The sequence below is a fragment of the Corvus cornix genome, chromosome 6, assembly GCF_000738735.6.
Source record: "Corvus cornix cornix isolate S_Up_H32 chromosome 6, ASM73873v5, whole genome shotgun sequence".
Classification (NCBI taxonomy): Eukaryota; Metazoa; Chordata; class Aves; order Passeriformes; family Corvidae; genus Corvus; species Corvus cornix.
This window is the reverse complement of record NC_046336.1, coordinates 13753878-13781352: the sequence shown is the minus strand read 5'-3', so window position 1 is coordinate 13781352 and position 27475 is coordinate 13753878. Positions and strand designations below refer to the sequence as shown.

Here is a 27475-nt window from a genome sequence, read left to right as displayed (position 1 = left end):
CAGGGGGAGGGGGGGCGCGCACGCACGCAACACGCACGCGCTCGCGGCGGGGGGGAAACGGGACGCCCCGCGCACGCGCAGAGGCACCCCCACCCGCCCGCCGCCGGCGCAGCCGCCCCCGCTCCCGCTCCACCGCCGCGGCCCCCGCCCCGACCGCCCCCGCCGCTGCTGCTCCTGCTGCCGTTGCCGCCGCTGCTCCGCCGGTTCGCGGCGCGCCCGCCTGCCCGCCTCTGGCCGCGGCGCTACCCGCCGCCCGCCGCGCCGGAGCCCGCGGCGCGCCGCCCATGCGAGACCCCCGCGGCCCGGGCAGCGCGCAGCGACCCCCGGCCGGGCCAGGCATGTGAAGATGTCAGTGGGCTGTGCATGCCCTGGTGAGTGGCGCGGCGGCGGGGCGTGGGGCGGGGGCTGCCCCTGGGGCTGGGGTCCCCGCGGCACCGGGGCTGGGTGGGGAGCTGGGGGCCACTTACGGGGTGGGAGGCCCAGTGGTGTCAGGGTCTGACTGTGGGGCTGCGGTCCCATGGTGTTGGTGTTGGGGTCTGGCTGTGGGGCTGGGATCCCCACTGCATTGGTGCTGCTGTCCTGCTTTGGGGCTGGGATCTCCAGCTACGGGAGATCCATGGGGTCTCCATGGCATTGGTGTTGGGGTCTCCATGGCGTTGGTGTTGGGATCTCCATGGCATTGGTGCTTGGTGTCTCCGTGGCATTAATGCTAGGGTCTCTATGGTGCTGGTGCTGGAGTCCAGCTGTGGGGCTGGGATCTCCATGGTATTGGTCCCTGGGTCTGCATGACATTGGTGCTGGGGTCTCCGTGGTATTGGTGCTGGGGTCTCCGGGGTATTGGTGCTGGTGTTTGGTTATGGGGCTGGGTTCCTGGGGCATGGCTGCTGGGAGCCGACTACAACACAGGGCTTTCAGCGTAGGTGCTGAGGTTTGGTTGGCCATGGTGCTGGTGCTGGGGACAAGCTATGGGAGTCAGCAAGGTGTGGGGACTGGAGTCCTAGTCACTATGGTGTGGCTATTGGGTCCAGCCATGGGGATGAGGTCCCTATGGTATGGAGCTGTTGGAATCCAGATGAATGGCTGGAGTCCCTAGAGCATGGATGCTGGGGTCTGACTGTGGGATTGGAACCCCATGGTGTGGGTGCTGGGGTCTGGTTGTGAGGCAAGGACTCCATGGCATGGGTGCTGGACTTCTTATGGCATGGATGCTGAGATATGTTGTACTAAGAGATCGGGGACCCAAAACCACATGGATGCTGGTACCAGCCTGGAACTGGGACCCCACAGGCAGGGTGCTGCAGGGGCATTGGGCAGGCATGCAGGTGGCACTGTGAAGAGTGACCCTGAAGCACCCCTGGGGCCAGGGCAGTAGGTCTGTGGGGTGCCATAGCTCTGCACGTGGGTGTGAGGCACAGTGTCCCTGGAGAGGCTTGGCAATGCTGTTGGTGGACATGGGTGCTGCATGGCCCCCCCACCATGGCCATTGTGGGGTGTCTGCTGGAAAGCTTCTTCCTGATTCTGGAGCCTGTGGGCTAGCAAGACCGCTGGACTACATAGGAGGTGTGATGAGTTGGTGAGGTCTCAGCACCTGGGAGGGTGCTGCCACAGGGATACTCATCTGGATTCCTGGGCTTGGGGGCAAGTTTGGGGCAAGTTTGGGGCAGCTGGCCTGGCTGTGTTGCCTGCTGCTGGGTGCAGAACATTGCTGTGCCAGGAACAAGGCAGGGCAGGGGTCTCAGAGGGCTGCTGGAACCTTGTCCAGCACCAGGTCCCCGTGGCTCTGGGCAGCAGATGGGGGAGCCAAGTTTGGGGGGCCCTGGGGAGGGGGTTCTGCCATTCCCCATGGCATCTGGCACATGAGGTCCCTGTGGGGGGACAGCGGGGATGCTCCTCAGCCCAGCTCCTTTGGCAGCATCCCTGTGGTCCCAAGAGAGCCTCCTGCCAGGCCAGAACCCCCGTGCTGGGGGGCTGCTGGAGGCAGTGGGGCGCTGTGACAGCACACGGTCCCCGTGCCTCCCCCGGAGCCGCCTCTGCCGAGGGGTTTGCAGCTGGATAACCGGGGTGGGGAAGGGGTGCCCCTGCACGGCGGCCCCCCGCCCCTGCGCTGCCTGCGCCTCGCCGCCGTGTTTCTATGAAGGCAAGCGGCCCCTTCCCCCATCCTCCTCCTCCTCCTCCTCCTCCATCTCCCACTGGAAGCTGCCAGAGCGCTGCTTCCTCAAGCAGAAAGTCACGTGAACCTCCCTGCGAGCCAGGCCGAGCAACCACAGCACCCGCCCCGCAGGCACCCCGCACCGGGGGCACGACACCCCTCCCGACACCCCCAGCCTTGGCGGGGGTCCCGCCTCGGCGGGGCGAAGGCCGAGTGACGGCCAATGGTGGGGCCCCGCCGTATTCCCCAGGAGCTGGCCCCATGCCACTGGGAATGTCATCGGCATGTTGGTGGGTGCAAAGAGGGGGGTCCTCCCTCGGTGCGGTGACGGGGAGCCGTGGGGTCACCCCTCACCTGGGAGTATCCCTGTGGATGGCTTCATGTATTGCGTCCTCCCTCCCCACGCTGCCCCTGCCCGCTGCCCCAGGGCAGGGAGGACACGCGGGTGCCGTGCAATGTGCGTGTCCCCCCCCCCGCCTCTTCCCCCGCTCCCCCGCCGGGGCTGGGTGGCACATCCAGAGCCTGCGCCCCCCTCCCCCTTCCCCTCCCCGGACTGTTTATCGGAATATAGAAAAAACAAGCTCTGCCGCTGGCCTCCCGCCAGCCAGAAACATTTAATGAGCCGCTCTGCCCAGGCTGCTCTTCAGGGCTGCATTAACTTGGAGGAGTTTCCTGCTTGGGAGCTGCTGCCGGGGGGGTTTTGGCTGCCCCCCTTCCAAGTTGTGCCCTCCCAGAGGGATGATGTACTCCTTGCCGTCCCTGGGGTTGCATCCTGCCCCACTGCAGCTCCTCTCGCACCCCTCCAGAGATGTTTCCTTGCTCCTTTCTTCCCCTCTACAAGAGCTTTGGAGCAGAGAGGCTGCTCAGCTGGGAACCTGACGCATTCTCATGCCCGAGGATGGTGGGGAGCTGCTGGGGCCAGTGGAGGGCTGAGGGGGGCTTTGCCCCCCACCTCAGATGTGGAGAGGTGAGCAGCAGGAGCATAATGGGCTCAGAGTGGAGGTGGCAGAGGCTGGGGCAGCAGCTGCCCGATGCTGGTGCCAGTGGTGCTGTGCCCAGGGCTGCTCCAAGCTGGGCCGGCAGACAGGTCTTGGCATCCAGACACCAGCGGGGCCCTGACCCCTGGGGGCACCTTTCACTCTCCCAGCATGCTCTGCACTTTCTTTCTTAATTATTTTTATTATTATCATTGTTTTTCCCCCTGTGGTGATGGTGTCAGTGCAGAGGGGGAGGAGGGGAGCAAAACGGAGTGGAGCTGTTCTTCCTCCCTGCAGGGCTGGCTCCAGCTTCATGGCAGGGAAGGAACTTTCCCAAGGTCAGCACCTTCACTGGAACACCTTGCAGAGAACCAGCCTGTGCACCCCTCTGGCAGGAGGGAGAGCTTCCCAAGCCACATGCTTCAGGTCCCGGGATGGACGTGCCCAGCCAGGGCACGGCCCATTGCCGTATCCCTCCCTTCTGCCGAGCTGGCGCCGTGCATCCCCCACCGTCACGAGGCCAAGCTGTGCCACATGCCTTCTGCGACAGATGCGCTGGGAGAAGGATGGCAGCGAGCAGGCTGAGTGCCGTGGCGGGGGGGCCAGGCAGCCCCGACCTGTGTGGGCTCTGGCTGCCAAACAGCCCTGGGGGTGCCCAGCACCTTGAGGTGCCCCTGGGCCTGTTGGGGAGGGGGGGAGCAGTAGGGGTTCCCAGGCCTCATCATGCACATCCATATGCTCTAGTTCAGGCTTTTTTCATGTTACCAGTGATGTTTGGAGGAAACATTTTACTTGCCCTGTCCCCCTCAGCAGAAAAGTGCCCGGCCAGTAGATACCATGTGTGCTGTGTTGCCTGCCCACTTCTGGCACACTCTGGCAAGGTCAGGATGGGTTTGTGGCTGTCTGGTGCTCAGTGAGGGTATTCCTCAGGGGTCCTGTTGTTGGTGTGAGGTACCATCACAGCGCTCCTTGGGGCCGGTGCGAGCTCACCCAGGATTTGCCTGGAGAATCCTGGATGGGTTAGTGCTGTACCAGTGCCAGCGGGTTCAGCACTGTGTATTTGTGCTGGGCCCCAAGTTTATTCCAGGAATGTTGTTACCTGCTCAACACAAGCTGCTCCCTGGGGAGGGAAGGGATGCCCCTGCAGGATGGGACCTCTGGGGCAGGGAGGTGCCCTTGCTACCCGGGAGGGCTTGTGGCCAGGAATGCATTGGCCAGGTGGCTGTATGCCCCCAGGCAGGGCAGGAGCCGAAGCAGCTTGAGTGTCCCCTGCCCATCCCTTTTGTGTCAGATCACTCCATTTCATGCCACCCTCTCCTCCCCCACTCTGCTCTGGGACTCTGCCGCCATATCCATGTTGCTAGAACACACAAGACATGGGTCTGCATGGTGTGCCAGGAGCATGCTGGGACACTTGGGAGCATGGTGCCCATGCGCAACAACTGTCGGTGTGTCCTGGGGCATGAGCTGCGCTGCTGGTGAGAGCCCCCAGCTCTGCAGGGTGACACTGAGCCCTGGGGCTGCCGTTGTGCACTGGGCCTGGGGAGCAGTGGGTGTGGGGACAGCTCCCGGGTGGTGGGGTGCTGGCAGGATGGGGCTGGGTGACCGTTATCAGCTGCCCGCAGGCTGCGGCTGTGGTTTCCTGCCGGTGCCGGTGGGAGGGTGCTGGGGAGCAGGCAGGGCTGCCAGGGGACTGCTGGGCCCCAACTGGAGTGGGGATAGTGGCAGCAGTCTGCCCCTCTCCCAGGATCTCTGCTGAGCAGGGTTGGGGTGGCTGCAGCAGGGGTGATGCTGGCAGGGTTTTGGGAAGTTCACTGGGCATGCTCCTGGAGGTGCGGGAGAGTGGGCTGTGCATCAGTGTTGGGTGTCCCTTTTGAGTAGGGCTGCTGGTGGGGCTCAGGAGCCCCCAAAGCTCTCAGACCGGCCTCCCACTGCAGCTCACCCCCTTCTCTCCCAGGCAGGTCGTGGATCAGGATGAACGTTAAACCCGGGGCGTAATCTCCCCTGTGGCAGGTGCTGGCCCCTGTCCAGCCCTGACCCTCCCTGCCCAGGGGCGACCGATAACACCCTGCCTGCACCCCTCTGCTGCCACTTCCTTGGGGGGGGCCCTGTGGGATGTAGCTCCTGCCCCCCTTTTGCAAGGTCTCTCTCTGCCCCAGCTTTGTGGAACCCACAGTCAGGTAGCAGAGGTTAACCTGCACCAAGGTGATGGTTCCTATGCTCCAGGATGGCCCCGTGGTGAGAGGGTGGCAGACAGGGGGTGGGAGAGTCCCTGTTTTCTGCAGGAGCAGCAGCCTCAGCCCCTCTACGACATACCAAGGGGCAGGTGTTGTGTATTGAGCCAGGTTTCTGCAGCACAGCCCAGGTGGCTGGATACAGTGCTTGCAGCCCAAGCCAGGCTGGGACGTCGGTGGTGTTGGGATCCTGGACCGTTCTGCTGCAGCCACTTCCGCCAACCTCTGCTCTGCTACATGCGTCCTCCTTCAATGAGGGTCTTGTGCACCCTGGGGATCTCCCTTCCAGGGCAGAGGTTGCTCCTGCCTGCTGTGAGAAACTGCAGGGCGGTGGGTGCCAGCTTTTGCCCACTCCAGCTCCTGCCTCCCCACTGGGAGCCCATGGCAGCTCATGGCATCGCAGGCACGCAGCTCTGCTGGGCATGAGGCAGGTCCAGGCACCCCGACCGGCCTGCTCCAACTGGCCCGGGGTTAGCCCGGGGCAGCTGCAGGCAGGGGCAGGCAGGAGCACGGCAGCAGGAGCTCTCTCCCTGCCGGGGATGGCAGCGCAGAGCTGCTGGAGGAGCCTGATGTGGTGCAGCAGTGCATGGAGTTGGGAATGGGGGTGCTGCCTGGGCATGGGGAGTGCCAGGCTGCCAAAAGTCCTTGCGGAGGGGCATTTCCCTGCTGAGGCTGGGGAGATGTCGTTATGCTCCTCCCATCTTGGTGCCCCTGCCAAATCCTTTGGGCAGCCACGGCATGTCGAGTCGCCCTGCCTGCTGCCAGCGCGTGCGCAGCAGGAGGCTTGGACAGTGGCAGGGCTGCCCCCCAGAACCCCAGGTTGCCCCCGAGTGGAGTAGATGGGGCTCCATGTCAATCCCTACAGGAACTGTACCTGGAACTGTGGGAGCTGCCATCACCATCCCACCGTGGCTGTGTCCCTGCTTGGCCTAGCTGGTGGGGAGGAGGCAGCCGCTAACAGGAAGGACACGCATGTTAGCAACGAAAACACGGCAGTGAGAGGAAGCAGAAGCAATGCATTATTGATGGAGCTATTTGATGCTGCTATATTCGGAGAGCTGCTCCGGAGTGTTCGGCAGCACCGTGGGGGGGGTGGCAGGGGGTGGGCTCAGCTGCTGGAGAGTTACCTGCTTCAAGTCAACCACATATAGCCATGGCCCTGTAACATGTCCCTTGCCTTCTCCCAGGGGAGCTTCCAGCGTGGGAGGGCACAGTGACATGTGGGTACCAGGAGGGATGGCAGCCACAGTGGGTGGCAGCTCCTGACTATGTAAATCTCTTATGGATGCCAAGGGTCCTCTGTAGCTTGGGAGACAGAGTGGAGGGAATGGAGGGGGAACAGTGGGCCAGGGAGCAGGGTGCTCTCCTACTGGGGCTGAGTTCCTGGAATTGCAGGGCCGGGTGTGGGTGTTGAGGATTCTGCTTTGGCTTCTCTTTGAAGCAGCAGTGCCTGTCCCTTGGAGGGTAGATGGTTTTCTTGGAGGACAGAGGGCAGGCGCAGGATGCTGGGGCTGTGCAGCCATGCTGCATGTCACCCCCTCCCTGCCGTGGGTTCCCAGGCCAGGAAAGGGGCTGTAAAACGAACCATTCTTGTAACATGAGAGAATCCACCTGGAGGCTCTGGAGGAGCCTTAAAACCCTGCAGCTCTGGCAGGCTGGCCCCAGCCTTCTGCAGAGGAATTGGGGCTCACTGCTGTGGGTGGCCATGCTGGGGCTAAGCTCTTGCAGGACGTGCATTGCGATATCTCAGGAACAGCATAGGAACACTGTGGGGCATTTCTCTGGTGCTGGTGCCACAGGGAAACCCCTTTCTAGCAGGACATGCCAAAGCTTGCTTGCAGACTGCACCTTCCTCTTGGAGCCCGTGGGCAGCCTAGCGGTGATGAGATTGACCCCCCATGCCAGAACAAGGTGTGATGTGAGGTGGACACCCCATATGAATCTCATGCACTCTGGGGTTCTGCCCCCCACTGTAACCTTTCTCCATCTCCTCTTGTTTTGGTGGAGATGGGCACCAATGCATGCACTTGGCTGCTGCTTGTCTGCTGCTCACATACTCAGATTGAGTTCTCTGTCCCATGCAGGATGCTCAAGATGTGACCCTGTAACTTCCCACCCTGCCCTGACAGCTTTTCCCCAGCTCCTGGGCTTTATTTCTGCCTCTGAGTGTCTGGAAGTAGTTCTGGTTTTGAAGGGTTAATCCCAGGAGCCCCCAGGATCTGCTGTCTGCCTGGCATGACTCACCATGTAGTTTCCAGCCTCCCCCAAGCCTCCTCTGGAGAGATGGAGCTGTGGCTTCTCCAGCCAAAAAAAGGGGCCCCTCCTGCCCCAGAACTCCCTTTTGATCTGGTCATGCATAGCTTTAGGAGGGAGAGAAGCCCCTCCTTGAGAAACAGGGAAACAAAGCATAGTTCTGTTTGAAAGGTGGTAGGATTCAGGGGGTTGACTGTTGTGTTCTGCAAAGGGGGGGCTCCAGGATGCATGCTGTGCTGCACTGCTGCAGGCTGGATCTGCGTGCGTGCGATGGTGCCCAGGTCTGGCTGCTATTTGGACAAGTCCATGAGGTTTGGAAGTGCCAGGCCAGTTTGTCTCCCGGTGCAGGCTGTGCTGTTTGCAGAGCTAGCAGATTTTTATTATTATTTTTTATGTAAGCGCGTGTCCGTGTCCCTGCTCTACGCCTGCGCTTGCCGGGGCCCCGGCCGGCTGTGAGCGTGAGCATGCCCTGCCTCCTGCCCTGCTCGCCTGGGATCCCTCACGCACACTCTGTGGGCACACCAAGCCATGGCCACAGGGATCAGAGAGAACTGGGCATCCCCTGGCTACCATGATCCCCACTGGGCTCTTCCCATCCGTTCGTCTGGGATGTATCCCTGTGCTCACTCCTGCTCCCGAGCTGCTGCCAGTTCCCTGGGCTGAGACCTGCACCGGGTGTTGGATCAGGGCTGGACTTTGGGGAGACCAGGAAGGCATGGGGCCCTTGCTAGGGGGAGAGCGGAGGCTGCGATCTGGGGGATGCAATGCCCTACCACAAAAACAGGGTAGCCCTCTGCTTCCCTCGCAGTGAGGGCGCGAGCACATCGTGAGGAAGGGGCCCCCCCACACCGTCGCTGCCACACACACTTCCCAGCTGCATCCCAGCCCTTCTGCTCTCCATCCAGCATCTATTTAATTATTAACTCGACTATAACCATAAACAGCTGGGGCTGCTGCAGCCACGTGGACCAGTCCAGCGCTGTCGTCAGAGCTGAGCAGGGACACGTGAGCAGTCCCGGAGGGCTGCTGAGCCCCGGGATAAATTGCTCCAGGCATGCTTGCTGTGGATGCACTGGGCCAGGCCATGGGGCTTAGGGATCAATGGGGGCTGCTCTCTGATCCCCCTGGCCATGGCACTGGTGCCACGAGTCTCTAGTACAGGGACAAAATGCCCTTTTTTTCACTGTTTTGCAGTAGCAGCATGGTGTTGGGTGGTTGTGCCTCGTGCATCTTTGAGCCTCGGAGAGGTAATGGGGTGCAGGTAGACTGTGTTTAATGGCTTGTCTTGGTGAGGAGGGCTGTGCCATCCCGTAGCTGTCACCAGCATTGCAGCCAGCACTTTTTTTGGCCTAATGACAGTGGGGGTCAGCATGCTGCAGCCCCATCTCACCCACTGCCACAAGATTTGGGCTGGCAGGAGGACAGGCAGTAAAGGGGCAGCATTCCGGGGCACTCGCAGCATCCCTGTGCCCAGTTATCAAGGCACTGACAGCATGGGTACCTCCTGCTGCGTGTGCTTTTCACAGAGTAGGGTGTCACAGAGGTTTTTAGGTTTACAGTGAGTTTTTCTTTCTGTCAGTCTGGAGTTTACGAAGACTTTTGCTATATTTAGCCAAGTGCCTATGGAAGGTGATACTGCAAGGTAGCCTTCAAGAGGAAGGGGAAATCACGATGGTGTGATGTGAACCAGGATGGGGTTGGAGCCTCACTCAGCTGATGAGTGTGGGGGACAGGAGTGAGGGGATGCTGCCTGTCCCTCTTCAGTGCTGGTCCTAGACAGCAACATGGTTGGGGAGCAGGGGGCTGCCCCCAGTCCTCAGGTGTAGGGCTTTGGGGATGCACAAGCACAGAGGGGAGGACACCCCCAAAACCTCATGGATGAGGTTTTGCACCCGCCATGTCTGCTCTGTTGACCGCGGGGGGAGTGTGCTTGGCAGGACCCAACTGGTTGTACCTGCATTACCCCAAGGCCTGGGGAGGGGATGAGGTGCAGGCCTGGCCCTGCAAGCAGGGGGATGTGGGAGGGTGTGCGTGCCCCAGGCATGGGTGCACACCCAGCCAGGGCTGTGCCGGGAGGCATTTGGGAAGGTGTGCAAGTGCTGGGTGAACACCAGCCCATGTGTGTAGGACGAGATGTACCAGCACGTGTGTGCGTGTGCGTGTGTGCTGAGCCTCTGAGCCTGCTCTTACTGCCCGGAGCTGGGGGCTGTTGGGGCTTGGGGGGGTGTACCCAGGCTGGGCTCTGAAGTCCTGGCTCATGTCCCTGCTGCCCATGGGCTTGCCGGCAGGGCTGGCAGCAGAGGTCTGTCCCAGTCTGACTTGCCAGGGCAGGAGCAGGAGCTGCAAGGGGCAGATGTGAGACAGAAGGGGAATGGGAAAAATGGGATTTTTTTAATAACGGAAATTTTCATAATGGAAATTTTTGTAAAATCTCCTAACTGGAAGGGGTTGCAGTTTTATCAAGGAAAGGAAAGACCCTGGGCTCTCCTTTCCTGGGATGGCAGTTGCTGACTGGCACATTTTATTTTTCATCCCCCCTCCCAAACAAGCCGGTTATATTTTTTTCTCGTCTGAAACTGGGGGAAAGGGAAACAAGTTTCAGAAAGGAAAAAAAAAAAAATCCTGAAAAAACTTCAGACACCCCGAAACCCAGCTAGGGAAAAGGTCTATTTTTATTGAAACTTTCGCAGTAGGGAAAAAATCCTTGCCCCGACTGGTGCCGAGCTCCTCAGCGGGACGCGGCTCCCGCATCCCCATCCCGGGGAGTGCCTGTACCGGCGCCGGGCGGGGGGGGCGGGGAACAGCTCTCCGGGGACCCCCTTTCGGGCGTCACCCCGGGCCCGTGGGGCCCCGGGCGGCGCGGGGCGGGGGAGCCGGTGCGGGGGGAGCGGGCCCCGCTGCCGCCGCCGCCGCAGCCATTGTGGTCCCGGCCGCGGCGCAGACAAAGGAAGCGCCCCCGCCCCGCCCCGCGCCCCGCCCGCCCCGCCCCGCGGCGGCCCCGCGCCGCCCGCCCGCCGCCGCCGCGCCGCCGCCGGACCCCCGCCCGCCGCCGCGCCGTGAGTCACCCCGCCCCCCCGCGCCCCCTTCCCCCCGCGGAAGTTTCCCGGTCCCCCCCCGCCCCGGTGGCGGCCCCGCTCGAACGGCGGAGGTGAGGGCCGGGGTCCCGCCTGCGCCGCCCCCGCGTCTGCGAAGTTGTGCGCGGCCGCACCGCGCCGCCGCTCCCCACCGGGGCCCCGTACGGCCCGGGGTCGCCGCGGCAGCCCCCTGCCCGCCCTCTGCTCCCCCCGCCCGGCTCTCCCTGTCCCCAGCTCCCCTCTCCTTCCTCGGCTCCCCTCTCCATCTTTACCCAGTTCTCCTGTCCCTCATCCCTCCCCAGCTGCTCTGTGCATCCTTGGCCCCTCAGCTCGTTCCCTCTCCACCAGCTCCCCTGTCTGTCCTCCCCCTCCCTGCCTGTGGTTCCCCCCTCTCCCCTGGCTCCCCTTTCTATCCACCAGGTATTGGCTTTTGGAGTGGCACCCTCAGCCTGGTGGGGTGCTGCCAGCAGCCCCCATGCCCTGCTGTGCCCTGCTCCATCCCAGCCCGCAGCTCCCTTTGTTCTTCTCCGGGTTCCTTCCCCTGCCGAAGCCCCTTGACAGCTGCCCCACGCCCTCCCGGTCCCCCTGCGTGTGCTGTCACGGGGTCTGCAGGGTCAGTGCCTGGCTCTAGGGGCTGCTCACCCACTGCGCCTCACTGTTTGCTGCAACTTCATCCTTGCTCACAGCTCAAAGGGTCCCACCAGCCTCCCACGGGTGCCTCAAAGGGAATAAAAGGTCCAAGGGGTGCAAACGCATGAGGGCCATGCACCTTCTCTCAGAAGCTGCCTTGCCAGGTGTCCAGGCTCAGGGGGCCATGGGCACAGGGGGCTCATCCTCTCTGGCAGACAAAGCACCAGCTTGACCTGGGCCAGCCAGAACTGGGGACAAGGCTGAGGGTGAGCTCAGCATCCTCGGGAGTGGGGAAGACTAAGCAGCTCCAGTTTAGGAGTCAGCATGCATGCCATGGCTGTGGAGAGGTGTCTTAGCTGGGAGGGTGTTTTCTTGGAGCCCCTTTTGTGGATCATGCTGTAGTAGGCTGCCCTGATCTCTCAGGTGGCTGGCCTCCGGCAGTCCCTGCCAGCCCGCCCACTCGGGATGGGTGATAAGCACCCCAGGGCAGCACTACTGGGGCTCCCTTGGCTTGGGCAGCCCCCAGTCCCATCTCTGCAGCCCTGGCTGGCAGAAGCCAGGCACCGTGGCAGGAGCCTGCTGAGCAACTGCCAGCCGTGGCCAAAGCCAGTGCCGCAGCAGGAGCCAAAACCAGAGGTGTCAGCCACTCCCAGGGTGAGGTGTGAGCAAAGGGTTCCAAGGCTGTGGGGTCTAACAGAGACTCACCTTCTGGGGGCACACAGTCTGCACTTAACGCCACACTGCAAACCCTCACCTGCTTTCTTCTCATCAGGAGGGTCTGAGCCTGCTTGAGTCTGGGCCAGACAGGTGTGAGAACAAACACCCCTTCCCAGGGTCTTCCCAGTTGTTCTCCACATGCTTTCAATACGGTAGCATCTTGTCTGAGCAGTTTTGCAGTGACTCCTCTGGTGCTGATCAGGTATCAGCTCTTACTGCTTCTGTTGCAAGTACAGGTAAATATCAGTGTCCTTGTTCCTTCTTTAAAGCCTTAGGTTTTGGAGTGTTCTCATTGTGGGGGAATTGTGGTTTTCACTGAAGTATAACTGAATGTGGCCTTTCCACTCCTGATGCTGTAGAAATTCCAGGTTTATGATCTGGGCATCCTTTAAAGGCTGAGAAGTGCTGAGCAGAATGACACATAAGTTGTGTTGCTTCAAAGAGGAAAACTTGTGATCCAAGGGGGATAGGCTGGTGCTGGAAGGTTTGGTGACAGAAGGGATTTGCTGTCATTTGGTGGGGACTTTTCCCCTCACCAGGAGCAGGTCACGATCCATGTAAAATAGGAAAAGGGCAGTGAAAAGCCACAGAAGTTCACTTCAAGCCAAGGTGCCCCAGGCTGGGGACCTGGAGCCTCTTTCAGCTTCTTTTCAGAGAGCAGTGATAGCTGGCAGCCGCGACCCTGAGCTTGCCCAGCCCCTCAGGATGCGGGAGCAGAGGGTGATGTGGACCGTCCAGCCCCAGGGCTCCTTCCCTGTGCCATGGCTGGCAGGGTGGTAGCAGTGCTTGTCCCAGAGTGGACTCTCTCAGCGTTCCATCTTTCATGTACTTGCAGCTCTACACTGGTGTGAGCTTGACATCTGCATTAATACGGACCTGAAATCCTGTGTGGTGGCAGAGCAGGATAGCTCGTCTGGCCCTCTCCCTTGGAAACCTCCTGTCCTCTGAGTGATCTGGGGACAGAGTGCTCCTGCTGTTGTTTGCTCTGTGTGTGTGTGTCTGTGGGTTGTGACGCTTGCTGTAACGAGGTTTGCTGCCCCATGGGTTGCTGTTGTTTTGGGTGGAGTTGTAACCAGGGGTGCTGGGGTAAGAGGGTTTCCCTGTGGCTGAGTTCCTCATGCCTTCAGGAGCGCCAGGCAGGTGTGCTTGACCATACCCTGTCCTTTCGCTTCCTGGGGTTTTGGCCCCATCCTGCACTGGTTGTCCAAAGGCCTGACACCAGTGGCAGGACGTGCTGCCAGCACAGCAGTGCGAGTCCAGCAAACACTGCATTTGCTCTGTCCCCAGTGCTGCCGGCAGCCTGCCTGTCCCTTGTTCAGCCTCTGTCACCTCTTAACTGAGTACGGAGGAGAGAGGAGTTCTGCCTGAGGGCAGAGGCTTGCCCTGGCAGCTCGAAGAAGCAATGGAGATGCTTTGTAGATTGCACTGAGGAGGTTCCCGCCACGCTCCCACTGTCCCTCCTCTCCGTGGGCATCTGTGAGTGGTCCAGACCTTGGGGCAGGCGCTGCACCCCAGCGTCATGGTTTGCCCCCGGGCTCGTGCTGCCCCAGCGAGGCCAGCTGGATCCCCGCGGCGGGAATTATCCAGCTTTTTCCCCGTTCCGGAGCGGGCGTCTGGCCGGCTGCCAGGGCTGCGGGGCTCCACCTAGGAGGCAACATGGAGCAAGGCGGCCGGCGGCGGCGGGGCCGCGGTCTCCGGAGACTACGCGTCCCAGCGTGCAGCTCTCGGCGCCGTTGGCAGCGGCAGGGAGCGAGGGGAGCGTTGCATCCCGGGATCGCAAGCCTCCATGCGCCACGTGGGGGCTGACAGCCTCCTGCGCTCCGAGGCAGCGGCACCGCGGTCCTGCCCGCCTGGGGGATCACTGTGGATCCCCCTCTGTGAGTGGAGGGACAGACCTCAGCCTCTTGCCGCTACTTTCCTGCGCTGTGGCTCTCGGCTCCAGCTCTCCCGGGCAGATCTTGTCCCTGTGGAGGGCTGCCCTGAGCAACAACCCCACAATACCATGCAGAGCTGTGTAGTTTTTCTCCACCATGTGCGTGGCAGGCATGCAGCCATGAGCAGAGATGTTGGCTTCGTGTTCTGCAGGGCCATCGGCATGGTTAGCTATGACTGAATTTTTCTGTGTTGCCGCAGAGCCTAGCAAACCTTTGATGATGAAAATCCTAGTTTGTCAGGAGGCTTTTATTCTAGGTATGCTGACAGGGTTTTTTTTTCCAGCCCCATGGTTCCCACACCACATTGTTCGTTTGTTTGCCGGTGCTGCACCGATGCATGCTGCAGGAGGGATGTGAGCTTGGTCGCTGCAGGGTGGCAGGGCCCCAGGGTGAAGGGGTCTGGGAGAGAGGAAAAGTGTCTGAAAATGTGAAAGGTGCATTCCTGAGGCTGAAACCGGCAGCATTTGATTATGGATTGTCTTTGAGACAGTGAACTGAAAGGAGTAATTAGGGACAGTGGGATATTTCCCTGAGAGTTGCAGGAAATGACTGCCTCGTGGTAAGTTGATAGTAGTGGAGCTGAAACTGGGTTATCTGTGGGATTGCATCTGGGGCTTGCAGCCTTGGACGTGATTCAATTTTCTGGCTGTTTTGCAATTGGCAGGGTGTGCTTTTCTCCCTTTTTCCCTCCTGGAGAATTCCCTGTCTACGTGTCTGAATCATCTGAGGAACAAAATGGGAAAGGGGGGACTCCTGCCATCCCTAGGTGCTGCAGGGCAGTGCCGTCCCCTGGGGCCCCAGCTGAATGTCCACCTCTGCAGGATGCCTTCCTGGGAGACCCTGGACTCTGGCAGAGTTGGGGCTGTGGGACTACGTTGAGCCTTGACCTGCAAATCCACATGCTGGCCAGGCTTGCCTCACCTGGTGCTTTTCAGATAATACTGCTTTGCAGCCTACATCAAGATTGTCACTTTGTAATAATTAGCTGCAGGTAATTATCCGTTCTCTGGCTGTCCCCCTAAATTTGTGACCCGATCTGCAGAGAAGAGCACCCTTGGGTTCAGATGCTTTGTGTGCTGCCGTGGGGGACTTTTGCACTAATATTGCAGGATGTGACCTGGAGCTGGGACACCATGCACAGCCACGTGGTGTGGTGTGGGCAGGGAGGCAACTTGTGGTCCAGATAAGCTCTGTGGATGTCTTGGATGTGCAGCTTGGGAAAAGTGAGAGGGTAATCCCTGCGCGCAGCAGGGCAGGCTGCGATGCAGGTTTTGCCTCTGGACAGGTCAGGGCCAGGTGATGTCCTGGCTGGGGTCAGCCTCTGGATGCCACTGAGTCCATGGCACATGGTCTCCTCCAAAAGTGGTATCTCCTCTTCCCTGGAGAGCCCAGCCTCCTGGGAGCTTCAGCTTCATCAGTTCTGCATTTTTAAAGCAAACGGGGTTTCTGCAAGTTGATATTGTCACTGATAACTTCTCTGGCCATGTCTTAGTGTGTTCCACCTGGGTTCCTGTGGGTTTAGTAACAGCATTGGGGTTTGCAACTGGCCTTGCTCCATCCCCTCCATTCCAAAGAAAAGGAGAAAGAGGTGAAGGCAGGCTTGTGGGGGCGGACCATGGACTTCTCCTTGTGCCTCTGCCTGTCCCAGTCACTCTGAATACTTCTCCGTGTTTGCCTCCCAGCCCTGCCAACTTCCCGTACACCAGGCACCATCACCAGGCAAAACCACGTGAATTATTTGAGAAGCTGCCCTGCACCCAGCCCCAGATAGCACCCTCCTGCCAGCTATGCCAGCGGGACTGGCCTGGGAAGATGTATTTCTTGCCGCTATCAGGGCTCCCACACCCCATCGAGGCAGCCCTGTGAAACAATGCCGCTATTTACACTTTAAAGCCTCGTTAGGCAGCCAGGAAGCAGGCACGGAGCATGCCGGGAAGCACCGGCTGCCTTTAAGGCTGGCCTCTCTTCTTCCCGGACTGCTGGGAGGAGCAGGATGCTCCCCGGCTGAGCTGTAACCGTGTGGCCCCTTTCAAGCCCCACTTCTTCATTTGTTTTTATCGTTTATGTTTTTAGCCTCTGCCTTGCTGCTGAGCTTTGCCGCTTGCAGAGAGAGCGCACTGGCTACCCAGACAGGGATGGCTCCTCTCTCACAGGTGGGCACCAATTCCTGATAGCAGCCACAGGTATAGGAGGAGCAAGATGTCGGTGCTGCTTTGCCTTTGTCCTCAGCAGTTCTTTGCTCTTTGATGGTGAACTGAAGCGATGGGAGTTCAGGCAGGGGGTTTTCTTCCTGCTTTCCACGTCCCCTGCCCAGGAGGCAGCTCCACGGCTGGTGCTGGTCTCTGCTCATGGTACCCTGCTATCTCCTGGCTGTGTTGGCTCTGCAAGGTGTCCACTGTGCTTTTGGTGCCTTGGGAAATCTGATGTTCCCCAGCTCTGTGAGCTTGGTTAGGATGTGAATTGTTCCTGCTCCAGAAAACCCACTGGGCAGTGCACCAGAAGAGCTTTCCCCATAGGCCTGATAGCTTGCAAGCAGGGACAGCAGAGGAGAATGCATGTGGAGGGTTGGGCAGTGCTGGGCTGTACATAAATCATGGGCAGAGCACCTGCCTTCCCTTCCCTGGGCACCCGCCCATCTGGAGCTGTTTACCTGCCCACACTTTTGTGGCAGGTCTGCGGACCTGGCCTCGGCAGATGATGCTGAGCCATGACATCCCTTCATGGGGTTCCCTTCTCCCCCACCTCCATGCTGAGGAGGAGCCACAGAGCTGCCCACCTGGCCATGAGCACTGTGCTGTTTGCCCAGACCTGCCTGGGCCGGTAGCTCACCAGCTGCAATGTCAGCCTGATTTTTTTCCCTTGCTGGCCATTTTTGTGTTGCTGGGCCAGCACCCGTGAGTGGCCACAGGAAGCATCTTCTGTTGGCTCAGGTTCCACAGGGGCATTGCATGCTCAGCCACCAAGCAGCATCCCTGTTTGCACCGAGCCTGCCCAGATCCTCTGTGCTCAAAGCAGGAGGCAGAGCAGGAGCATGCGGAAACACCAGCTAGGGCCAAGCACTGGGCTTGGCTTGGGAAGGGCCACATCCTGCAGGTGTGTGTCAGTGCACCTGGCTGGACAGGGCTTGCAGGCAGCTGGGGCAGTGTGAAGGAAAGAGGTGGTGATGGAGGGATGTCCGAGACCAGGCGGCATGACACTTGTGTGAGTAAAAGCTGGTGTTCCTGCTGCTGTAAAGTAACTGTGTTATTTCATGTAACTTGTGTAGTGTGTCTACAGTGAAGGTAGAATTTGGACAGCTTGTATCAAGTCCTAAGGCTGTTGTTAGTGTTATTTCAAACCACTGATTCCAGTGACATATTTTATGCTGCATTAAAAATAATACTTGGTCAGGATGCCAGTCTTGCTGAGGTCACATAAGAGGCTCTTCTCCACTCCTCTAGATCCTGACATAGGTCACTCAGTAGAGCTCCAAGTCCATATTAACCTGCTGGGAAAGGCCCAGGGCGGAAATTGAGGCTTGAGTAGGAGTGATGGCCTGGCTCATCTGCTGTCCCATCTCCAGCAACAGGGAGCTGGGGAGGAGCATGAGAAGCACAATGGATGGAGAGTGATGTGTCTCCCTGGTCTCACCCACCCCAGGAGACCTTCCTGCACCCTGAGAAACAAGATGGGAACTGAGGACCCCAAGAAGCCTTGGGCATTTAACCTTCCCATGTCTCATCCATGAATAAAAACAAAGAATTGAAGGATGAGACCTGCTGGGTCCGATTTTTTCTCCCCCTAAGGACATGATGGCCAGAAACAAGCAGTGCTCCAGCCACTGCTGTCTCTGCTTAATTAATTGGTTTGTTTTCAACAGAAGCTTGGGAGTTTTGGGCAGTTTCCTATGCATTGAACATGCTTCAATGTCATGTTGTATAACAATAGAATGGAGGAAATAGAAAGGCTGTGTTTCTAGTACAGTTTGGGCTGAATTATCATTTCTGTTAGGCACAAGTTGATGTGGATAGAGCAGAAAGCATAAATTCCTCTGCAGCAGCATCTGACCAGCACTGAACTCCTAATTAAAAATGTTTTTATCTGTAAAAACAATCTGTAGGAGCAAGGGGCCGACATTGTTAGCAGCCATATGAGAAATTGTGCCATGTCCCACTTATCCTCACTGCAGACGGGCAGGAGTGGGAACAGCAAGCCACAGCTGAGTGGCTGGGCTGGCTCCAGCCCCACAGGACTGGTAGATCCTGGTGGGTGCTGGAGAGAGGCTGGGTTCAGCTGCTGTGCGGAAACATGGTAAAAAGGCCCCAAGAAAATCAAGGAGTAAAACACATATTTCCCCTATTGCAAATTGGATTTAATGCTGGGGAGGTGACCCTCTCTATTTTTGACCAGCCCTTGCTCAGCAGTGTGTACAATCCCTGTGACTGCTGGCTTGGGGTCCCAGATGGCTTGGCAGGGGTTAAAGTCATTCCCTGGTCATTCACCTCTGTTGGCTAACAAGCTCCTTATTGCAACAAGCTGGACATCTTGGGTCCCTGTGCTGGTGGCACCGCTTTCCTTCACCCTGGTGCCTTTTGCTCCCCTCCTGTATCCATCGTGGTTGAGCTGCTGCTCCGATCCTGTCCCTGCACCCTTCCACACAGCCTGGCCGTGGAGCGGAACCCAGCCGGTGTGTCTGGCGTCTCCGGGACGCTTCCCTCCGCTGCTGGGTTTGCTTTCTGCAGTAGCGGGTGGCAATCCTGGCAGTTCGTGGGCGTTGGGAAGTGCCCGTCCCAGGGCTGCGTGCGGGCGGGCAGCCGACGGGGATCCCGCCTTGGCCCCGGCTGCAGCGGCAGCCCGGCACGGCCGGCTCCGGGCCCCCGCCTGCGGCGGGACAGGGGGAGACGTGTCTGTGCGGCAGGGCCGGCTGAGCCGGTGGAGCCGGAGCTGCCTGGCAGCTCGCCCACCGCTGCGCCCCGTCCAGGTCAGCCCGTCTGCCCGCCTGCCTGCCGGGAGGGAGCCGCGTGCCTCGGCAGCATCCTGGCGCAGCGTGCCGGGTCCTGCCAGCCGCGGGGTGTGCCGGGGCTGCCGCGGGGCTCGGGAGGGGAGCTGGCAGTCGCCGCTCCCGGGAACCTGCCCTTGTGGTGGGAATGGGCTGGTGAGTGTGGCAGCCCCTGGCTGCCCCTAAGGAGCCTGGATGGGGCTGGCTGTGCCTGGCATCCCTAATGCCTGCTGTTGGCAGGTCTGGGGGTCCCCAGGTTGCTTTCAGGATGTGGGTTGGTTTCACACATCGTGTGCTCCGTTGCAGACCCCATCACACCCCATGTCCTCTATGGGCTCCTTGGTGCTGTGGTGGGCAGTGAGGCTTTGGGGTGGTTTGATCACAGCTGGGGGCTGGCATGTGGCATCTCTCTGTCCGCCTGGATCTGGGTGGCCACTGGCCTGCCTGAGCAGCAGATGGTGGCTGCCTGGGGACCCGCCGTCCATCCCTCCGGGCGATTATTCACCCGTCACCATGACGATAGAAAGGTCAGCAAAAAGATCCTGTGTGATTCCCGGGTCAGTGGGATTAGGAGCAGTGCAGGAGGGAGGGCTAGAGCCCAGCCAGCCCCTCCTCAGGCTCACCAGCTGGACTGTCCCCCTTGGGCACATCCCCAGAGCCCAGCCAGCTGAGAACTGACAAACTTTGGGCACCAGTGAGAAACCCTTGGGATGGGGTTGGGCTCCACTGGCTGCTGATCCTGAGAGCTCAGCTCTGACCCTGTGAGTTCCATCCTGCACAGGGGAGGCCTGGAGCTGTGTGTGGGATGAAGGGAGTAGGCTGACATCAGGGGGGAAGCAGAGGAGGGATGGGGCTGTGCTGATGAAGGCTTGACTGGTCTTGCATCCTTCCACCTCCTACTCCTCCTTCTCCGTCTCACAGCAGCAGCAGCAGGGCATCTCTCCTTGCAGAGTGCCCCCAACTGACCCATGTCCCCTCTCTCTCTCCAGGCTGTTCCTCTAAGTCATTCAAGCTGTACTCGCCAAAGGAGCCCCCGAACGGCAACGCCTTCCCCCCCTTCCACCCAGGCACCATGCTGGATCGAGATGTGGGGTGAGCTGGGGCCCAGGGAGGGATCTGCAATGTTGAGGACGCTCTGCAGTTTGCGCCCCAGGGTCTCTGTGTTACACTTCTCGGCAGCAAACAGAGACTGCAGTGCATGGAGTTCAGTTAGCACAAGAGCAAAGAGGGAATTGGAGCAGGCACAGGTGATAGTGGGTTGAGAAAGAGTGATGTTCGGAATGAAGGAAGCCCCCAGGTCCTGAGCTCTGTCAGGCCAAGCCCTCTGCTAGGCCAACCCCCTGGGATCACAGGGAGCACTCCCAGGGCCAAAACAGCCCCTTCTTGAATGTCTGTGCTGCCTGGCACCAGTCACTGCTGCAGAGGAGCTGGGTATGTCCCCAAGGAGCAGTTGGCTAGGTCCCAGGAGTGAAGCAGCCAGTGATGTGGGATCAGAGCCCAGTTTTGGGCTGCAGGTCGCCCCGTGGGGCTGTCAGATATTGGCAGCCAGGATACAGTCTGCACTGTGGGGAGGGTCTCCAGTGAGCCGGACTGCCTGCTGTAGCCAGGGAAGGAGGAGCTGTGGTGAGCAGGGAGATCCCTGCTAGCACTGACCTGCCTGCATCTCTTTCCACTGCTAGACCTACTCCTATGTACCCACCGACGTACCTGGAGCCTGGAATTGGGTAAGCATGGGGGGGCTGGTGTGGACCCTGCCTGGGGGGAGCTTGTGCCTGTGGTGGGGGTGCCTCAGCTGGCTGGCTGGGGCTTGTGGCAGGGTTGCTCAGACTGCCAGTCCTGGAGGGGCTGTATGTGTTCCCCCTGTGGGCTCAGGACCCCTCCACACCTGTGGCTGCCTTCCCCTCTGATGGCTTTCTGTGCTCTCTGGGCAGGAGACACACGCCGTACGGGAACCAGACTGACTACAGGATATTTGAGCTCAACAAGCGGCTGCAGAACTGGACAGAGGTAGGGAGCCGGGAGAGCGAGGGCAGTATTTTGGCAGTGGGGGCTCCCACCGCCTTCTCCCACATGTGGCTGTGGGACAGGGCTTATCCACCCCCATCTCCAAGTGCTCAGCTCGGAGCGCAGCCCTCCATGGGTTGAGCATGTGGCTGCTGTGCCTAGCAGCCTGCGTTTGTCTGTCTCTCCTCCCCGTAACTTAGCATCTCTCTGCCATCCCCAGGAATGTGACAATCTGTGGTGGGATGCTTTCACCACAGAGTTCTTTGAGGATGACGCCATGTTAACAATCACTTTCTGCTTGGAGGATGGACCAAAGAGATACAGTGAGTACCACCTTGAGCTCTCTTTCCGAAGGGCATTGCCGTTCAGCAGGAGACAGTTGTGTGCTCAGGGGGATGTGGGTAGGGTGTCAGAGCGCAGCTGTTTTCAGCCAGAAGGTATGGGGGCACCCTCTTCATGTACATCCCAAGGAACATCTGGATGAGCCAGGTTTACTGACCTTATTTTCCTGCTTCTCCTGTTGCAGCGATTGGCCGGACTCTGATTCCCCGTTACTTCCGCAGCATCTTTGAAGGGGGGGCCACAGAGCTCTACTACGTGCTCAAGCACCCCAAGGAGTCCTTCCACAACAACTTTGTCTCGCTGGACTGTGACCAGTGCACCATGGTCACCCAGCATGGCAAGCCCATGTTCACCCAGGTACTGCCTGCACCTGCAGCTTCTGCTGCCCCTCCTGCCTTGGTTTTTTGTGCCCTCTTGGTGGCTACAGTCCCACGGGGCTGTGCATTTGGGGCTCTTGGGTATGGCTTCTGCTGAGTCTCCCAGGAGGCAGAGGCAAGCCACTATGGGAGTATTCCAGTGTGCAGCAGTGGGTTCCCAGGGGATCTGGGCTGGGGGAAGCTGGGGCAGCCTGTGCCTGACCCTTTGCCCTGCCCAGGTGTGTGTGGAGGGGCGGCTCTACCTGGAGTTCATGTTCGATGACATGATGAGGATAAAGACGTGGCATTTCAGCATCCGCCAGCATCGAGAACTCATTCCCCGCAGCATCCTTGCCATGCATGTGAGTACAGCTCCAGGAGCTTGCCTGGGTGCGAATGACACAGGGCTGCTGAGCTCCTCAGGCTGCTGTGCAGCTTGGCGGAACCTCAGCCCAGTCCCGCATCACAGGCTGGGGCATGGGAGGGCTGTTCCCAGCCTGGATGCAGCTGAGCTGTCTGTCCCTGTCACTCCTAGGCACAGGATCCCCAGATGCTGGACCAGTTATCCAAGAACATCACACGTTGTGGGCTCTCAAACTCCACACTCAACTACCTCCGAGTAAGTGTGCGAGAAGAGGGGGGATGCAGCTCTGCCATGTCTTGTGCTCTCAGCTGCCTGATGCCTGGCTGCCCTGGGGTGTGGGTAGGCTGCAAGGCTGGCTTTGCAAAAGCAACCTTACAGAGGGGCTGTTAGGGAGCTGTGGGGGCAGTGGGTCTACCAAATCCCACATGCTCACAGTGTGGCTTGGGTCAGTGCAGCACAGATGCCTGCCTGTAGGGGGTTAGGGTTAGGGTTATTGGGTCTCTGTTTTGCTGGGGCTCAGAGCATTGCAATCTAACCCAGAGTCTTTGCTCCCTGCAGCTCTGTGTAATCCTAGAACCAATGCAGGAGCTTATGTCACGGCACAAGACCTACAGCCTCAGTCCCCGGGACTGCCTCAAGACTTGCCTCTTCCAGAAGTGGCAGCGGATGGTCGCTCCGCCTGGTGAGTCTCACAGTGGCTGCTGTGCTACCTGGGGGTCTCTGGGACTGCCTGGTCAGGCCCTGCCCTTGGTGCAAGCTTGTCCCAGCCCCAGAGCTGTTCTTGGCCTCGTTTTGTGAGGCTGGGAGTGGTGAAACAGGCATTTAGCTTCCTTCTATGCTGGTCTGCCTTCCCAGAGGGCCAGAGCAGGACTGCAGGCAGCCAGTACTCCCTGCCTGGAGGCTGCCAGCTACTTGTGGAAAGCAAAGCAGGGATGGAAATTGTCATGCTGCCTCTCCTGTCCCCTGGTCTGGGAGGACAGCAGAGCTGTGGAAGTGAGGAGGGTGGTGATGCTGCCTGGAGGGGGAATGTGGTCCTTGAAGAAATGGGGTTTGCATAACAGGGGCTGGGGGGCACCAGCTTCCTCTTGTTGGGGCTGATCATGTATGTCTCTTTCCTCCACCAGCGGAGCCAGCACGGCAGCAGCCCAGCAAGCGCCGGAAAAGGAAGATGTCAGGGGGCAGCACCATGAGCTCCGGTGGGGGAAACACCAACAATAGCAACAGCAAGAAGAAGAGCCCAGCCAGCACCTTTGCCCTGTCCAGTCAGGTACCTGTAAGCATCCCGTTTCCATTCTCTCTTCCTCCTCTGGGGTGGAGGGGAGGGTTCTCTGCTCCTGCCCCTGGGAGCTGCTAGGGGGAGACCCCCAGGGACTGCCTATCTGAGCCCCCGCAGCTCTTCCCATGTGATGGGGAAAAGAAGGAGGGGGTGTCCCAGCTGCCTTCTGTAAGCCTCTTTGCTCTCCTGCAAGGGAGTGAGGATGTGTTTGCCCCACTCAGTGCCCAAGCTTGGGTTCTGCAGTGGAGATGAGGAAGTGGCCCTACAGCTGGGGAAAGGGGCTGAGCTGATGAGAGGGGGGTCTAGCGGCCCAGGCTCCCCCCACCTCGATTATGTTTCGGGACCGTCTCCCCTTTCAGGATGTGATGGTGGTAGGCGAGCCCACACTGATGGGGGGGGAGTTTGGGGACGAGGACGAGAGGCTCATCACCCGGCTGGAGAACACGCAGTTTGACGCCGCCAACGGCATCGACGACGAGGACAGCTTCAACAACTCGCCGGCGCTGGGGGCCAACAGCCCCTGGAACAGCAAACCGCCCTCCAGCCAGGAGAGCAAGTCAGAGAACCCCACGTCGCAGGCGTCGCAGTAACGGCCCCCCCGCCGCCCCGTGGACTCAGTCCCAACCAATCTACCTGTACATTTGCAACGGAGAGTGACTGGGAAGCGGCGAGGTACCGAGGGCGGATCAGCGCCACACGGATGATGGGGTGCATGGCCCGGGGTGCACACCAGGCAGGCAGCCCCCAGCCATCACCCCCGCCGCCTCCCCGTACCCCCACGCCTGCCTTCCCGATGGACCCCAGGGCAGGGGTGGGTTTCCGGGGCCGTAGCTTCGTTATTCCCCCTTCTCTCTTCTTTCCTGCTTCTTGCCCAGAGAGCTTCTCATCCCCGCCCCAACACGCCCAACCCCTCCCTGCCGAGTGGGGGGAATTAGAGGGGAGGTGTTGGCAGTGGCTGGCATGACCAGATGCCATGTGTTGAGGTCTGGCACAGCCCAGAGACCCTCCTCCCTGGGTCCTATGGCTGGTGTTTGCTGAGCAGCCACCTGCATTGGGGTTGTACATCTCTAGTCCAAGCTGGGGCTGGTTGGGGGGGGCAGTGATGAAAAGCCTTCCCTGTGCCTCGGGCTCTGCCACGAAGCCGCCTGCAACCAGGGTCAGATCCTGCAGCGCTGGGATGGTGTTGAGGATATGGCCCCGTCTCATTTTCCCACTCTCCTGCACCCTCCCCTTCCCCTCGCTCCCCAGAGCGAGAGCGCAGCACGGTCATGGGGGCACTCTGTATATAGGAAGTGCGTGGTGGGGGGCTGGGGGGCACGGAGGACCCGCAGCTCTGCCGGAGCAGCCGGTGCCCTTGTTCCCTGCCTGCAGCCCCTGTGTTTCCCTCCACCCTGCGTGAGTCTGCCTGGGGCCCCTTTGCAACCCCTGGCTCCTGGTACCTCCTACTTTTGTCTTTTTTTAAGAAAAAAAAAAATAATATTATTAAATTGTAAGTTTAAAAAAAAGAAAAAAAAATGGGAAAAGACTCCCTCAGCCCCCTTGCCCATTCCCCCCTCCTGTCCTGAGCCCTCTCACCCTGTCCTGACTTTTGTACAGGCTTCTTCTCTTGGAAGTCTCGTTTTATATCCAGTTCGGAGAGCTTCAAACCAAGGAGAGACTTTGCAGACTTCCTTTCTAATCCCTCCAGAGGTCGGGAGGGGCCAGCCCCCCGCCTCCCTTCTCAATGTAAATCTTGTGTGCTGTTGTCCCCGCTCCCCCCCTCGGGTTCGTGTACCTCGTGCTTGTACATTTCCGCGCTGTAGACAGTGTGTACGATACTGTTCTTTCAATGTGTTATCACTAGAGCAGGTGCCTCCATTGATGTTAGGGGAAACGATGAGAAAAATAATAATTTTTGGGGGGTTTTTTTGGTTTAAAAAAAAAAAAAAAGAGAAAAAAAATAATCCCTTCCAAGGAGAAGATGGGAGGTGCCGGGGGAGGGTGTTTGTGCTAACTAACCAGTTCACCCCAGCAGCCTTGGAGTGGGGTTTTGGGGAAAGACGGGAGTCCAGGCTGCCCGTGGGAACCCCCTGGCATGCCCCGTGGTGGGGTTGCAGCAAGTGCTGCCGTGGGGGGGACTGCCCTAGTGGGGGTGTACGTGTGTGTAAGAGTGTGTGTGCGAGAGGTTTGTGTGTCTGTCTGTGTGTGTAAGGGAGCCTGGAGCAGGCGGAGTAGCCCTGAAGTTCGGGGGAGTGAGGGGTGCACTCCATTCTCCCTGTCAGACGCCCCCAGTTCCCTGCCAGGGATCCCACGGTCCATGTCCCGCTGCCCCGTGGGGCTTGGGGCTGGCACGTGTCACTGAGGGAGCCGCTGCCTGTGCACAGGGGGCTCTGGCTGATGCAGGGGTCCTACTAGCACCCCATGTCTTGCCCACTCGTGGCTGAGACTGCAGGAGGCTGCTGAGATGGGGTGGGGGACACCCTGTGTTTCCTCTCCTGCTGTCCCTGTGGTTGGGCAGGGAGACAGAGCCTTGAGTCTGCCCTGGTCTGATCTCAAGCTGAAGATCCCTGGAGAGATGCCTGTGTTGGCTGCTGGGCCCCTCCATGTGCAGGCCAGAGGTGGAGGGCTCGGCCCCTCAGACCCCCAGGCATGGGGGTCCCCACGGCCCCTTTGCAGGTGGGGGTGGGATCCCAGGGTGGGAGCCTGGTGTTGCAGGGAGGGGGGCTCTGCATTGCAATTAAGGTACGATTCTCCACGCCGTGCCGCAGGGCTGCTGTGGAGGGTGCAGAGCCCTCACTGCCACGGGCACACTGTAATGCCTTTTTGTTTCTTCTTTTTTTTTTTTTTTTTTTTTTTTCTTCCTTCCTCCCCTCCATAGTTTGTGCCATTTATGAGTCATGTATGGTACCAATAAAATGACTTTTCGGTTTGAAGCTGTCCTGATCACTTATGTCTGAGCATGGGACCAGGCTGATGTAGGCAAGGCAGAGGGGGCTCCCCTCATGTCCCTGGTGCCCTGGCAGGGGGTGCGGGCACAGGGCTCACTGTGCTCTCAGGATGATGCCAGCTCGCTTCTGTCTGCTGGTTCCCAGGCAGGCCACAGCTGGCTCCCTGCCATGCCATGGAAAGCAGAAATCTCAGCAAGGGTAAGGTACAGGGCTGCTGGGAAATGTCCAGTCCCCAAGCCAGAGCAAACAAGCAGCTCGAGGCCTACCCAGACACCAAGGTGATGGGCACCTTCCCTGGGGAGCAGTGGGGGCAGTGCCATCCTGCCGTGGGAACAGGGCGGGAGCAGCTGAGCAGCATGGAGGTGTCCTGGGGAGGGCAAAGGAGGGACAGGGGACCAACAGAGGGCCAGCCTCCATGGGGACTAGACCAGTCTCCTTCCAGAAGCTGGGGTGCCCTGTGCCAGCATTGTTAGGGATATGGGGGAAGCCAGGCTCGTAAAGCAGGGCTGATGGCAGCAGAGGGTGAGGGCAGGATGGAGCTGTATCTTCAGAGTAGGGGCAGGGATTGGGTTGACATCTGCAGTGAGGGATGTCACCAGGCTGTCCTTTCCCCTGACAGGGCCGAGGTCGGGGGGGCTGCAGGATACAGGTGCTGTGGTGGGAGCTTGTGGCTAACGGGTGAGGGCAGGGTGGCTGCAGTGAGCCCGTGGTGTGGCACCCAGAGCTGGGGCATCAACACCCTTGCTCCTGACATGCCCCGAGCTCTGGCAGGCTCTGGTGGGATGCCGTGGGCTGGAGGGGAGCAATGCCTTGCAGGAGCAGATCCTGCCATCTGTGAAGGATCCTGCATGTGCCTGGCTGGATCCTGCCTGTGGACCTGAGAGCTGCTGGATGGCCCCAAGGCAACACCTCGGGGTTGACGTCTGACCTGAAAAGCCCAAGGGTACCTGTGAAGTCCCCAAACCTCCTTCCCCACATCAGCTCCAGTGCTATGAGAAACTCAGTTGTTGTTTTTTTCCCCCCCTCCTTTTTTGGTGGGATGAATCTGTGTCCTCTGCTGCCCTGCGGCAGTGCCAGTGCTGTGCCAGAGGGTCCCACATGACACTCTAGCACCCGGCATGGGCCACACCAGGAAGAAACCTAGAAGTAGAGCTGCCCTTCTCCCCGCACCACCTTCACCTAAGGTCACGGAGTGCAGTGATGCCTGCTTGTGCTGAGGAAAGTTAAGCAGTACCTGGGAGATGGTGATGAGCAAGCCAG

General features: G+C 59.7%; 1 protein-coding gene across 3 annotated transcripts; it reads left to right on the top strand.

The window, feature by feature from the left end:
• Positions 1-135: 135 nt before the first annotated feature.
• LDB1 (LIM domain binding 1) lies at positions 136-26200 on the top strand. 3 transcript variants are annotated; one of them, XM_039554015.1, is made up of 11 exons: positions 136-371; positions 19936-20038; positions 20626-20670; positions 20878-20953; positions 21171-21273; positions 21477-21649; positions 21888-22010; positions 22184-22267; positions 22571-22694; positions 23137-23279; positions 23648-26200. In XM_039554015.1, exons 1-11 carry the CDS (start codon positions 347-349, stop codon positions 23876-23878), a joined length of 1230 nt encoding a protein of 409 aa, XP_039409949.1. In that variant the 5' UTR covers positions 136-346; the 3' UTR covers positions 23879-26200. The 3 variants fall into 3 exon arrangements, with proteins under 3 accessions (XP_039409949.1, XP_039409948.1, XP_039409950.1); XM_039554014.1 differs by having other exon boundaries at positions 23137-23285; XM_039554016.1 differs by lacking the exon at positions 136-371 and adding an exon at positions 10649-10669 and having other exon boundaries at positions 23137-23285.
• Positions 26201-27475: the final 1275 nt, after the last annotated feature.